At 41.8% G+C, this 11,804-nt stretch overlaps 1 protein-coding gene across 1 annotated transcript in view; it reads left to right on the plus strand.

The window, feature by feature from the left end:
* The window catches only part of LOC126559695 (phosphofurin acidic cluster sorting protein 2), a 42,062-nt gene extending 31,481 nt beyond the window's left edge, over positions 1–10,581 (plus strand). Inside the window, exons 2-11 of the mRNA XM_050215863.1 lie at positions 3,492–4,311; positions 4,386–4,707; positions 5,986–6,138; positions 7,999–8,536; positions 8,603–8,757; positions 8,846–9,105; positions 9,175–9,537; positions 9,604–9,691; positions 9,758–9,874; positions 10,372–10,581. Coding sequence (XP_050071820.1) covers positions 3,492–4,311; positions 4,386–4,707; positions 5,986–6,138; positions 7,999–8,536; positions 8,603–8,757; positions 8,846–9,105; positions 9,175–9,537; positions 9,604–9,691; positions 9,758–9,874; positions 10,372–10,502 — 2,947 coding nt within the window. The 3' untranslated portion in view covers positions 10,503–10,581. The remainder of the gene's footprint in view (positions 1–3,491; positions 4,312–4,385; positions 4,708–5,985; positions 6,139–7,998; positions 8,537–8,602; positions 8,758–8,845; positions 9,106–9,174; positions 9,538–9,603; positions 9,692–9,757; positions 9,875–10,371) is intronic.
* Positions 10,582–11,804: the final 1,223 nt, after the last annotated feature.

Consider the following 11,804-nt stretch of genomic DNA (forward strand, 5'->3'; position numbering starts at 1 on the left):
TAGTTTAGAAACTTCGATCTCTTCGATGCCTAATTTTACAACTACTTGGCTACTTGAAACTTGAAGCTGTTCAAATCGACCAAGAGGAAGGAAAAAACACTTGAACACATGATCTTCTATTGCACTTTCTCGATGATTTTGTATCTAAATCATCTTTTGATGTTGTTTTATTTAGCTTTAAAAAAATTAAAATTAAATTAAATTAAAAATTTTAATTAAATAAAAACCATAAAAGAAAAACTTATCGTTTGCGAGTGGATCACTAGAACAAAGGGCCGTTGTATGAAAAATCTTTTGAAATCAGTCCATTTTTTAAAACGGATACGTTACTGGCACACCTGTTTCGTATTGCGCTCGCGTTGCCCTTTCACAATGTTGCCAACCTTAAAGACTATTCTCGTCGTGAATGCGTCGTTAATCTTGGCCATGTGTGAAAGTGCAAAAATAAATAGTACAACCATCAACAGATCAGAGCACCTAACCAACAACCAAGGGAGTATGGGCAGAGGCAGAGGGTATTTAATCTCGTGACGCTGCTACCGCTAACATCGAAATGTGGCTTTATTTTCATCTCACGACTCGATGCTTATTATGTCAACAACACTCATCAGGCTAAATCGAACTGTTAAACGCTCTCTATTAATGTAACGATCGTAAATTCACAAAAAAGGAAAACAATTCGCACACTTGCATATAGAAAAAAGCATTTTTGTATTCGAAGTAAACGCCGTGTTAAGAAAAGGACGCAAAAGTAGCATAAATACACCCCCTTTTTTTTTGTTTGACACCACCAAACAAGTAGCTCGTGGCGGGCAAGTATTTGCCAAAGACAAAATATCGCATCCCCACTAATGAACACGTCAGTGTATGTGCCTTGTGTACGCGATTGTGGTGAAGCGAGTGTGGATTTGGTGGTTTCGTGTTTGCGCAATGATTTGGTGTAATTAAGTTTACTGCGGACAATTAATTTGCTTACGTTTCGGTAGCACACTGCTTCAGCGTTCAACCCTCCCTGACGCGTCCGATTTGGGGCCTGCCAAAAAACAACATCTCTCGGTCTCTCTTTCTCTCTCTCTCTGTTCTCTTCGGAAGTAGTGTCTGATTATTTAAGGATGACAAACACGTCACAATGGTGAATCAGGTTGCGGAAGGAACGTCAGTAATTTTAGTGGCTCATTGGTTAATTTGGCAGAAGAGCGCGAATGTCCGCGTGCATATCCGCGTGTTGACTGGTCGAGTCGAGACCGGTGTTGTTGTGTCGGGTAGAGGAAGACAGCAGCACACGTCTACTAATAAGGGCAAACAGAGCAAAGGGTGAAAGTAACGCTGGTTGCGGAACTAGTAGAAATAATCGTTCACTGAGCTTTAATGCGCACGGCATCGTAGTTGTAGATTGCGGATGGTTTGTGACATTGGATAATCTAGCATTGCATGTTGGTTACATTGGGATGACATATTGAAGTTGAAACGAGTTTTATGCACGACCGAAACCGCTTCAGCTTGATCAATATTGTTGACACAAGTTGCAGATCCAAGAGTACTTGGAACAACTTCAAATAAATGTTATCCAAATATGAGCATACCTTATCGATCGGTTGATTCACCCAGCATGTTGCCCGGTGGGTAAGCAAACAGCCAATGACATGTAATTAATATTCACATTCCAGCTCAGTTAACAAGCTACACAACAACAGCGTTGCATTCGGTGTAGGTTTCCCTCGGATGGTTCGTTCTGATGCACACGGAGAAGTAATTTACATTAGACCACTTCCGCTGGCTGTGTGCCTTCCGGGGCAGACAGCGTGTGGGCTGTAAGAAAGTGTACGGTCTGTGTTGTGTACGATAGTGTGGGCTAAAGGTTTCTTCTGCACCGTCACGTATCTTGACGGTGGCAGTTCTTGACACAGTCCACCAAACAAAGAACCCAACGGACGTGATTTGTTTTCTGTGTTTTTGATACTTTTTTTCTTGCTCCTAATGTCCATCATTAGTAGAGGTTTAACAAGCAGTCAAATGACGGGTAAGCTGATGGGATATAGACCGAAGGAAAGACTTCGATAGATAGATCGTATCATATCCATGTTATCAGCAGATAAGTAAATCGGAATCCTTAGACGACCTTTTTCTTTTGTTGAGTAATTTTTCGGGAGCAGACTTTTTCCTGGGTCCATATGCGTCCATCCACTCCACATATGTCCACTTTCATGATGCGAATGTGTGTGTTTTTTTTTTTTTTTGGTTGGTAAGTGTCATTAAGCTACTGATGAGTCCTGAGGAGAATTAAGAAACAGGACTAGCTAGTACATGTACGATAATATGTACTAAGCTGGCCTCTTCCAGCTCGGCTAAAGCGTCTCTGCAGTGCATGCCGGTCGGTCTTTTACACGTAAATTCTTCCTCACTGACTATCAGGCTGTGTGGTATTCTTCTTCTTCTTCTTCTTGGCTTAACGACCTCTAAAGGTCACGCCGGCCATCCAATGGCTTTTCTAGACTTACCGATAGCACATTGTTGGATAGTCAGTCCTCACACTACGGAGAAACGGCCCGGATGGGATTTTATTCCCGATCCTGCCGTTTGAAGACCGGCGCTGCTGTCGCCTACACTACTGGGTCGCCCCAAGCTGTGTGGTATTATTAAGTCTAGTTTAACTTAGGAATACGTTGTCGAGCCGCGTAGAGAGATCTTCTGGTTCATTACATTCAATGCATTCAATATCGTTCAATTTTATCATGTTTCAGAAGTTTTAATTTTCTGTACAAAAACAAACGAAAATTTCACCCCAAAATGTTATCACGAAGGAAAGTAAAGATAGCAACTTAGATCCAAAACAAAAAAAAAACCTTTAGAATGATGGACAGTTAGTTATCTTTCCTGTGCTATCTTTGCCCCATCATACATATCCAACAAAACTGGATTAACGAATAATCTTATCGCTTTCATCGCACAAATGTTTCCTAAACACACCTCGTTTATCCACGCCACGAAATAACGTAAGGCGCCAAAGGCAATGCATATGGTGACACTGTCGTCGCGCTCCGTCGTGTTCGTATTGTTTGTCCAAGGTGCTCATAAATTATGCACTAAATCGACTTTCATTTCGTCGATTGGTCATTAGGCACACGCGTTGAACGAGAGAGGGAGAGAGACCTGGGTTAGTTCCGGGGATCACAAAAGGACACAGAATGTGTCACGTTTCCCATGCGTCACCAATGAACCGGCTTCACGTGACGAAGGGAAATTTCTATTTGTAAAATCGCGCATGGCGTGTCCTTCGTTTTTTTTTTATGTCCATTGTCCTTTTCCACCGGCCTTGGCTTTGGTTGGTGATTTTATTGTCCTTCAGTAAAAAAAGATTTGGTTTTATAGATAGACACACGGAACGATTTATATATGATTGTCATATTATAAATAAATTTAATTCTTCCTCTAGAATAAGTATGTTCTTGGTGAGAGATATCTCATATCAATTTCGGTCTATCTTTTTGCAGATTATGCTCGTTAAAAATTACACGCCTGTCCCTGCTCACACCCCTGCCGGCCGATCTGACGTCACTTTCGTTGGCGGTACGGATGCAAAGCTCAAAGCGAACACTTCGGTCACATGAAATTCCGGTTCCACAGTCACTGAGCAGCGCATACAACAGCAGCACCGGTAGTGGCACAATCGGTACCGGTGCGACCGGTGGGTCAGTCGGTGGTGGTTCGCTGGCCAGTGTAGGTCAGCTAAATTCACCACCCCTGCTGGAAACGGAGCTGGATCTACACTTCAGCTTACAGTATCCACACTTCATTAAGCGCGATGGGAACCGATTGCTGATATTGCTACAGCGTCGCAAAAAGTACAAAACACGTACCATTCTCGGCTACAAAACGCTGGCCGAGGGTGTCATCCGGATGGATGCCGTGCTGCAGAAATCGATGGACATGACGGTCGAGCTGAATGGGTCGGGCAAAGCGGGGCGGGCAGGTGTAACGATAGCGACGCTGCGTGCCACCCAGGTCACATCGATCCCGGTCGATCAGGACAACAAGAACAACAACAGTCTGCTGGTGACGGATCGCGTGAACGAGTACTCGGACGAGGACGAAGAGCAGGAGTTTAGCTCGGGCGATGAGAATGACGAAGGTTTGTCGGGATATGCGGCCAAGCGCAACTATGCCGGCAAGCGCGATTCGTACAAAAAGTTCGAATCGGGCGAGCAGGACGGTGAACAGGAGGACGGTAATATGTTACCCTCGAACCAGGCCGATAGTGACAGTGATTTCGACAACATGGGCAAGGAAAAATCGCGAGGGAAAATGAGTCGGGTAAGTGTTGGGTGAAACGATTTCCAGGCAGACCAAACCGCTGACCAAACGATTCCTTCTGTTGTTCTTTGTAGCAACGAAACTTTAAGCAACGCATCATTTCACTGCTCAAGCGCTTCAAGGTGCCGGAAGAGCTGGAAGGTGATCCCCGGGAGCGAGGACCGGCACTGCGCGGCAAGCGCGACCTGGACGCACTGTTTCAGGAGCTGGAGTCGCTGTCGTGCGGCGAAGGAGACGACTCCGGGCAGGACATGGATAGTCTTTCCATCGGTTCCACGCCGAAGCCATCGTTGAGGCCATTCTTTGAGAGTACGGGCAAACCGGTCCTCACGCAACAGCATTCCTCCATACAGCTAAGCACGATGCAGAAGGGGGGTGGAGGTGGTGGTAATAAAGGTAAAAACATTCGGTGATCTTTTGCCACCGCGCTCTGGCCCTTACACCAACCAGATCGAAATGGTTAAACGTCACACCCAAGCTGCCCTGAATTACTGCGACCATGCCCCTGTTTTGCGCATTTTCATCTGATATCATGCGTTATTTTTATTAGTTTTTTTAATGTTTTGCTGCATCATAATTTATCTTTTGGTAAAAATGAGCAACATAATAGTACAAAGTAATGTGTGGTCATGTTATAGGCTTAGTCCTCATATGCGCTATAGATCGCTTGTGTTTTGCTGTCATAATTTGCTTTTTTTCGTATTGCAACGATTTTTCATTGGTTCTAATCTGACAGTGTGATTGCTTTAATCATATCTAAGTAGTTTGACGCGTAGAACATGTTCCTACAGAATTGTTGCGATCTATGCGGCTCTGTTTAGGATGAAGTGTTTCAGGTTGGATTGGAATTAGCTTCTCTTTTTCGATTCTCTACAAGTAGAATAAGAACATTTTCGGACATTTCTGGACTAAAGTATTAGAGCAATCAAATTTCTCGGTTCGGTACTTCATCTAGAATAATGTTGAGACATCGCAAGACAAGATATTCCAGTTTTACGTGACAAGAATCTACCTTCATCTCGAATCTTATGATGATGGAGATCTTTAAGGGATGTTCGAACCATTTCTTGAATCTGTTAGAGCTAAAGTAGCACATTTGCAGTAGCAGTAGAATTGAGTTTATTGCATTTTCTCAAAGCTTTTGTAACGAGTCTTACTTCATCTTGAGCGAAGTATCGAAAAAAGTGCAACGGAGTTCAGATCTATCTGAAAATGTTCTACTTCATCTTGATCTGGGCCAAGAAATGACTTGAACATCACTAATCCCGAAAATCCTATAATTTTAGATTGAGATTTTGATGAAACTGGACGTTGTGCTTCGGAAGCAAAAAGTTTAATTGTTTTATCGCCCATTAAAAATCATAATTTGAATATCATTACTACTACCAAAAATGACTGCAACAACAAACATCAAAAGTGTTTGTTTGCATGCATTTGTGTTGTTTGCTTACGTTTTTTATCCTTTCTGTTGCGTGTTTCTTCATTTCATCAATTCATTGCGCGTTCTTCATGCTGTCATGTTTTCATCATCAACTGCATAAACATTCCAAGGTGTGGTTTGGTGTAGTTTTTTTTATCCCAAAAATTTCCCACATGCTTACTAGCCGTTTATGTTTAAGTTTCTTCGATTTCGTTTTATTTGTTTTCTTTCATTATCTTTTACGTTCCTTTCAGATTTTATGCCAGAAAAGAAACCCAATTTAGAGAAGCGTGACTCGCTCGCCGAAAAGAAAAGCAATTCAATAACAATTGCCAATAATCTTATTAATAGTATGAACGGCAACAGTATTAATAACAATCAGACTAGCAATTACAGTAACATCCAAGGTTTGTAGCTTTCAAAAAAACACACAAACACACCAAAAAAAATCTTCCCATTCGTTGTGGTTCACGTATTTTCTTCTATCGTCTTTACTCACCACACACACACACTCTGTATCTCTACCTTTTCTCCTTTTTCTTCACTCTGTCCTGAATCTCTTGATCTATTTACCACGTTGTGTGCACTGTCGTCACTATTTGAGTCAAATAACCGCACCACCCCCGGTTTGTTCGTACGTAGCAATGCATCCTAAATTACACGAAATGTTTCCTCTAAGTCACACGTGTTGTGCTGCTGTTGTGGGACCGAAGTTAGCGCATCATAAGCGTTTGTTCACATCGCATTTGTTGTTAGTCCCTTCCTTTTCACTGTCAGCAAGTAATTCCCGTTTCATTCCCGTTTTGCGCATTGCATAGTTATCAAGTTGCTGATTACCGCACATGGTCATACAGCGTGTTGAGTGTGTTACGTTTTTATTGGTTTTCCGAAAATAAGTAACCTAACTGTTTGATTGATGCTAATGATTAATTTGCTGTGCCCTTGATTTGCTTGTTTTAGCTCGAAAAAAAGATAAAATTCACTATTACTTCAGCTTTCTTTTTTATTATTATTTAGAACAAGACTGTTGTTCTCTTTTTGTCACATTGTTTTTTCCTTTTCCATCTTTCTTACACTATACAGTACTGGACAAAATAAATCAATTAATTCTCTTAATTAATAAAATACTTACAACGAAACTTTTTTTCAGGATTGTTATTGCCCTATTGTCAGACATAAATAAGAAACATGGTAGATGCGAAGATTAAGCATACATTTTTGAAAATACCTTATCTTTCATGAATGATTCAAGATTCGGGATGGACAAAATAAATCATATATCAGGTTTCTTGTTCAGAAATAAATCATACATCAGGTTTCTTGTTCAGAAATCATTTTTATATCAACTTTCCTAATATATTTTACAACTCTCAGTATTTAATAGGACCACCCTTAGCTTTTAGTACTACTTCCAATCACCGGCGCATACTTTCAGCTCGCTTTTGTGCATATCTACGACCATATTCTCCTACGCTGTTTTTAATGCTTTTAAATCATTATGGTTGAGTCGCAGGAGTATGGCGTACGATAATCGACATTTACATTGATCAATTCCTTTTTTTTTTTGATAAAAACCTAATTTTCTCCAGCTATCCTAATGATTATCATGTTATCACGAGTTCTTGTCTACACAATGCCGTCCCTGTCCAGAAAAAAAATGCACAATATTCCATGTGTTTTATATTTTTGCCATATATGTTGCGCTGTTCCAATCGAAAACGAGTACCTTTTTTAATTTTCTGGACAATGATTCCCTTTTTGCAAATCACCAGATTTCTCACGTCGAAAGGAATTCGCTTACCTGACATTTTATATTTGAAAAATCCCAACACTATTCTGTAAAAAATCAAGACAGATTATTGGAGAACGTCTCGTTGAAATGGTGACAAATATTAAATTAGGATTGTACGTTTTATGTTGTCCATGCTTTAAGTATGCACTGCTGCATAAAATTATTTCTTGAATCGAATAGTATGAAATTTTCATCATTTTCATCTTAATTACCAAAAGCATTATAGAAAATACTATAATTTTTCTGAATAAGCATTTGCAGGATTTAAAAAGCAAAGAAAATGGATCAAAAAGTTTTTTTTAATGAGCGTGTATGCTTTATTTTTTCCAGTACTGTACAACCATCCTCACTGATTTCTCACCACTTTCTTTAATATTCAAATAGTAGCATTCAAATTGTTTCCTACAAAAAACGATTTACATTTACGCCACATTACCGTGCACTAACGAATGTACTTTCGAATGTTCTTCTCCAGACCGATCCGGCGATTGGAAAAATGATAGTTCCGGCAATGAGGGTGGCGCTGGTAATACGGACCCGGAGGCCCTCAGTTCCGATCCGCAAAATACGGGCAGTCCACCGAAGGAGAAGGAAACGGCAGTTGAAAAGAAAAACCGTTTGTTCCGCACAAGCAGCAGCACTCCGAATAGTGCCAAAAAGCAGAAACAAGTGCTCAGCTTCCAGATGGATCAGCAACAGCAGCAGCATCATCACCAGCAACAGCAGCACCATCAGCAGCAGCAGAAACCCTCGCCGCTCGAAACGTGTCTATCGCCGACAAATGTGGAACCGAGAAGATCGTTGCTCGAGCAGCTGCAGCGAACATTTACTACGGAAGAATCGCTCCTACCGGAGGTGGTCACGATTGTTGGCCCACCGGAAGCTTGTACCGTAACGCCAACGCCACGTTTGGCTTCGCTCATATCATCCACCTTTCGGCCTACCTTCTTACCGAACAATACCGCTGAGGTGAAAGCAATAACGCAGGCCCTTATGAACAAGATTCAGAAATAGTAAGTGTTAGCAGCAACGTGTGTTGGCGTGCGGAAGAATTGACATTTTCGTTTTTTACTTTGCAGCTGTAATTCAACAGCAAAACCACCAAACACGGTGAAAGTAGTTCTAGTCGGAGGAGATTGGTTGCAGGGTGCCGTTTTGCGCCATTATGTAGAATTATTGGGCATAAGGCCACCCGATTGGGTAAATCATATCAGATTCTATATTGTTCCTTTAGGTGGGTTTTGGAGGTTACCAAAAAAAAAAAAAAAAAGAATTTAGAGAAGAAAACATAGTACATTTTTCACTGTTTCATACACACGCAGGATCATGCGCGGTCGCTCGTTACATCGGAATGATCGATTCGAGCTACATGAGCATGTTCGGTACGGAGAGTTGGCAGCAGATCTGTGATCGTACCGCCAACCTGGAGAGTGCACAATCGAAGAATGAATCGGCTGAGTTTATAAACCGGATACAGCGCTATCTAATATCGGGTGGACCGTGCACGCAAGTTCCTATTGCCGAGGCGATGGTTAACTATCGTGATGAAGACTCTTGTCAAATATTTGTACCGTTTGTTAGTGTAAGTAACATCTGGTTGGGCTTTATGTGTTATGATTTGGAAAGTAAACTCATTTTCTACTCCCTACAGGACGTTAGAATCGGCTGTTTAGAAGGCCCCCAGGTGTCTCTTGATCTCGACGAATCGTTAACGTACGTATCGCAGGGAAGTTCCGACCGGATGCTGTCAAGCTCACCGCCCCAGAGCGGTCGGACTTCGCCACCCACATCGCAAACCCCAATCGCCATGGCTCAGCTGCAGCAAAAGGAACAACAGCAGCAGCAGCAAGCGTCCTCATCGTCAGCTTCGTCGCAGATGCAGGAATCGCTAGAACTGCAGGTTGACTATTGGCCGCTGGCTCGGCCAAATTTTGACCCGAAAGAAAAACCGCTCAGCAAGGGCCAGGATCCATCGGGGAAGAACAGTATTAAGAGCACCTTTCGCCATCTGCAGGTAAGGACGAACAAGGCGAGTGCGAAAGTTGGACGCGTTATTCAATGGTTTCATTTTTTTTTTTAGGTATGGCGACTACCGCAATCCCCTAGCTTTGGAGAGTTTACCAATGGCTTAACGCTGAGTTTTGCTACCAAGGAGAAAAAACAGAAAAGTATGTGGTGTTGTTGAGTTTACGATTATTCAATTTTACAGCCCTATTTCTAATCCTGTTTTCTAGTAATGCGATTGGGTAAAAAGAAGGAGAAAGATCGTGATGCTGAGAAGGAACAGTGTGTAGAAGGTGTAGCCCGTCTGATCTGTTCACCGAAACAATCGCATCCGGTCCCGTTGCGAGGTAACTTTCCTTGTTTCTTTTTTACAGTTGGCGTATTGTACAGTGCGTAACAGAACTATTGGGCCGCTAGTTTTTCTTTTTTAATAACTGGAAAAGTTGAAGAGATAAGTAAATGTGATGCGTGTGATTGCACGCTAGGGTTCACTGAACATTTTAAAAAATAGTCAAAAGTTGGTTTGTTCTTTTGCTACCAGTGTTTTTTTCATTCAAAAATGATAATTTGTATCCAAATTAATGGATTTTCGTAAATGGCCTTACAGTTACAATATTTGAAGTTCTTTTCAACCTTGTAAATATATGTAAAAGTTTGCGTAAAAATGTGAAAAAAATTGAGTAAACGTATTTTTTTAATTCTCTACAACTTTGCACAACATCGATCTAACCTATCCCGCCAACTTTTCCAGTTATTCTAAAAAAAAACTAGTGACCCTTTTGTTCTGTTATGTAGTGTAGCTAACCGTTACCCTTTTCTATCATTTAATCACAATCGGAAACAGTGTACATCGACGGTACGGAGTGGACGGGGGTGAAATTTTTCCAACTCTCCTCCCAGTGGCAGACGCACATTAAGAACTTCCCGATAGCGCTGGTCGGTGCACCGCTCGCTCCGGCCGAAATGCTAACCTAGTCAGCTTCATCCTCCGTCTTGGCGGAGCTAATACCTACACCAACATCACCAGTAACTCCATCACCAGCGTTTTTGAGCTCCTCTCCTGCCGCGCCCATCCATCACCATCCGATGCGCGGCGCCATAGCTTTCGGACCACTGCTACCGGCGGGTTGTTGCAGCACGCCCGTTACTAAACTGCCACCCTTACCGCGTTCCGCTGGCTGTGAACCACCAGCAAATACACCGTTCCTGACATCAGCAGCCGGCAGTGGCCATGGTCACACCAGCAGCAGTACCGGTGTATCGCGACTTTTGCGACCGCGCAGCTGGGCAGCAGTCAGTCGGTCGCGTGGTGATTAAATTTGTCCTTGTGTAATTGTCCTCCCCTCATATCCCAGCAGGTTGTTCCAGAGGAGCGCGTAGTGTGTATACCATAGTAGTAATGTTACTGTTTGTGTTTTCGTTTCGGTTCAGATTTCGATAAAATAGCACGCGTTGGTCACGTGTTTTCGTCAGTATTGCGAACGAGATTCAAAAATTGTATACCACAAAAGAAAAACTCCTTACTCCGCAGGGTTTTCGTAATTGTTTTTCGTAATAGTTTTGTTTCAAATTGTAAGTTGAGTGCAAAACAAAAAATAGGGGAAGAATATTTTGTGTTTTATTTTTTAATGCGTTCCAGCCCCGTCTAATTTGTGATAAACATTGGTTTTGAGTGAGATAAAATACATTTCACATAAATGTTAGTATGCGCTGCTATTTAACACTCCGGTCAGTAGTGCTTTTCAGCAAACGAAACACAAAAGAGAGAAAAAAACTAGTCTTTTATAGCAACAAACAGCAAAATAAGAATCGTTAGGCAATAATCGAAATGGCGTCAAATTTCCGCACAACAAAACAGAGGACTTTTTCTTTGGGACAACGCGTTTTTGCATTTACCAACAAGAAACTAGGATGAAAGAGATGCTTGAGAGAGAGAGAGAGAGAGAACGATTGTCCGGTTTGTTTAACAAAACTGCGGGGAATGGCGTAAGACCACAGCTGGTTAACGTTAGAAAGCTACATTGGAATGCTTTCTCCTGTCCAAAATTGTTTCCTCCTCGTGTAAATCACACAGGTATTATAAAAAGCAAACAATAAATGTTTTGTTTAACACATCCAGTTGCGTATTGCGGCGTTTTGTTTTGGTTTTAAAATTGAAGCAGATAGGTACACTCTGATGGTCTATACATGAATGGATGTTTCAATTCCTACAGGAATTAACCAAGCTACGGGTTGATCCACTTAATGAGTCGCATGATCCATCACTACGATAAATAA

Source organism: Anopheles maculipalpis, chromosome 2RL, assembly GCF_943734695.1.
Source record: "Anopheles maculipalpis chromosome 2RL, idAnoMacuDA_375_x, whole genome shotgun sequence".
Taxonomy (NCBI): domain Eukaryota; kingdom Metazoa; phylum Arthropoda; class Insecta; order Diptera; family Culicidae; genus Anopheles; species Anopheles maculipalpis.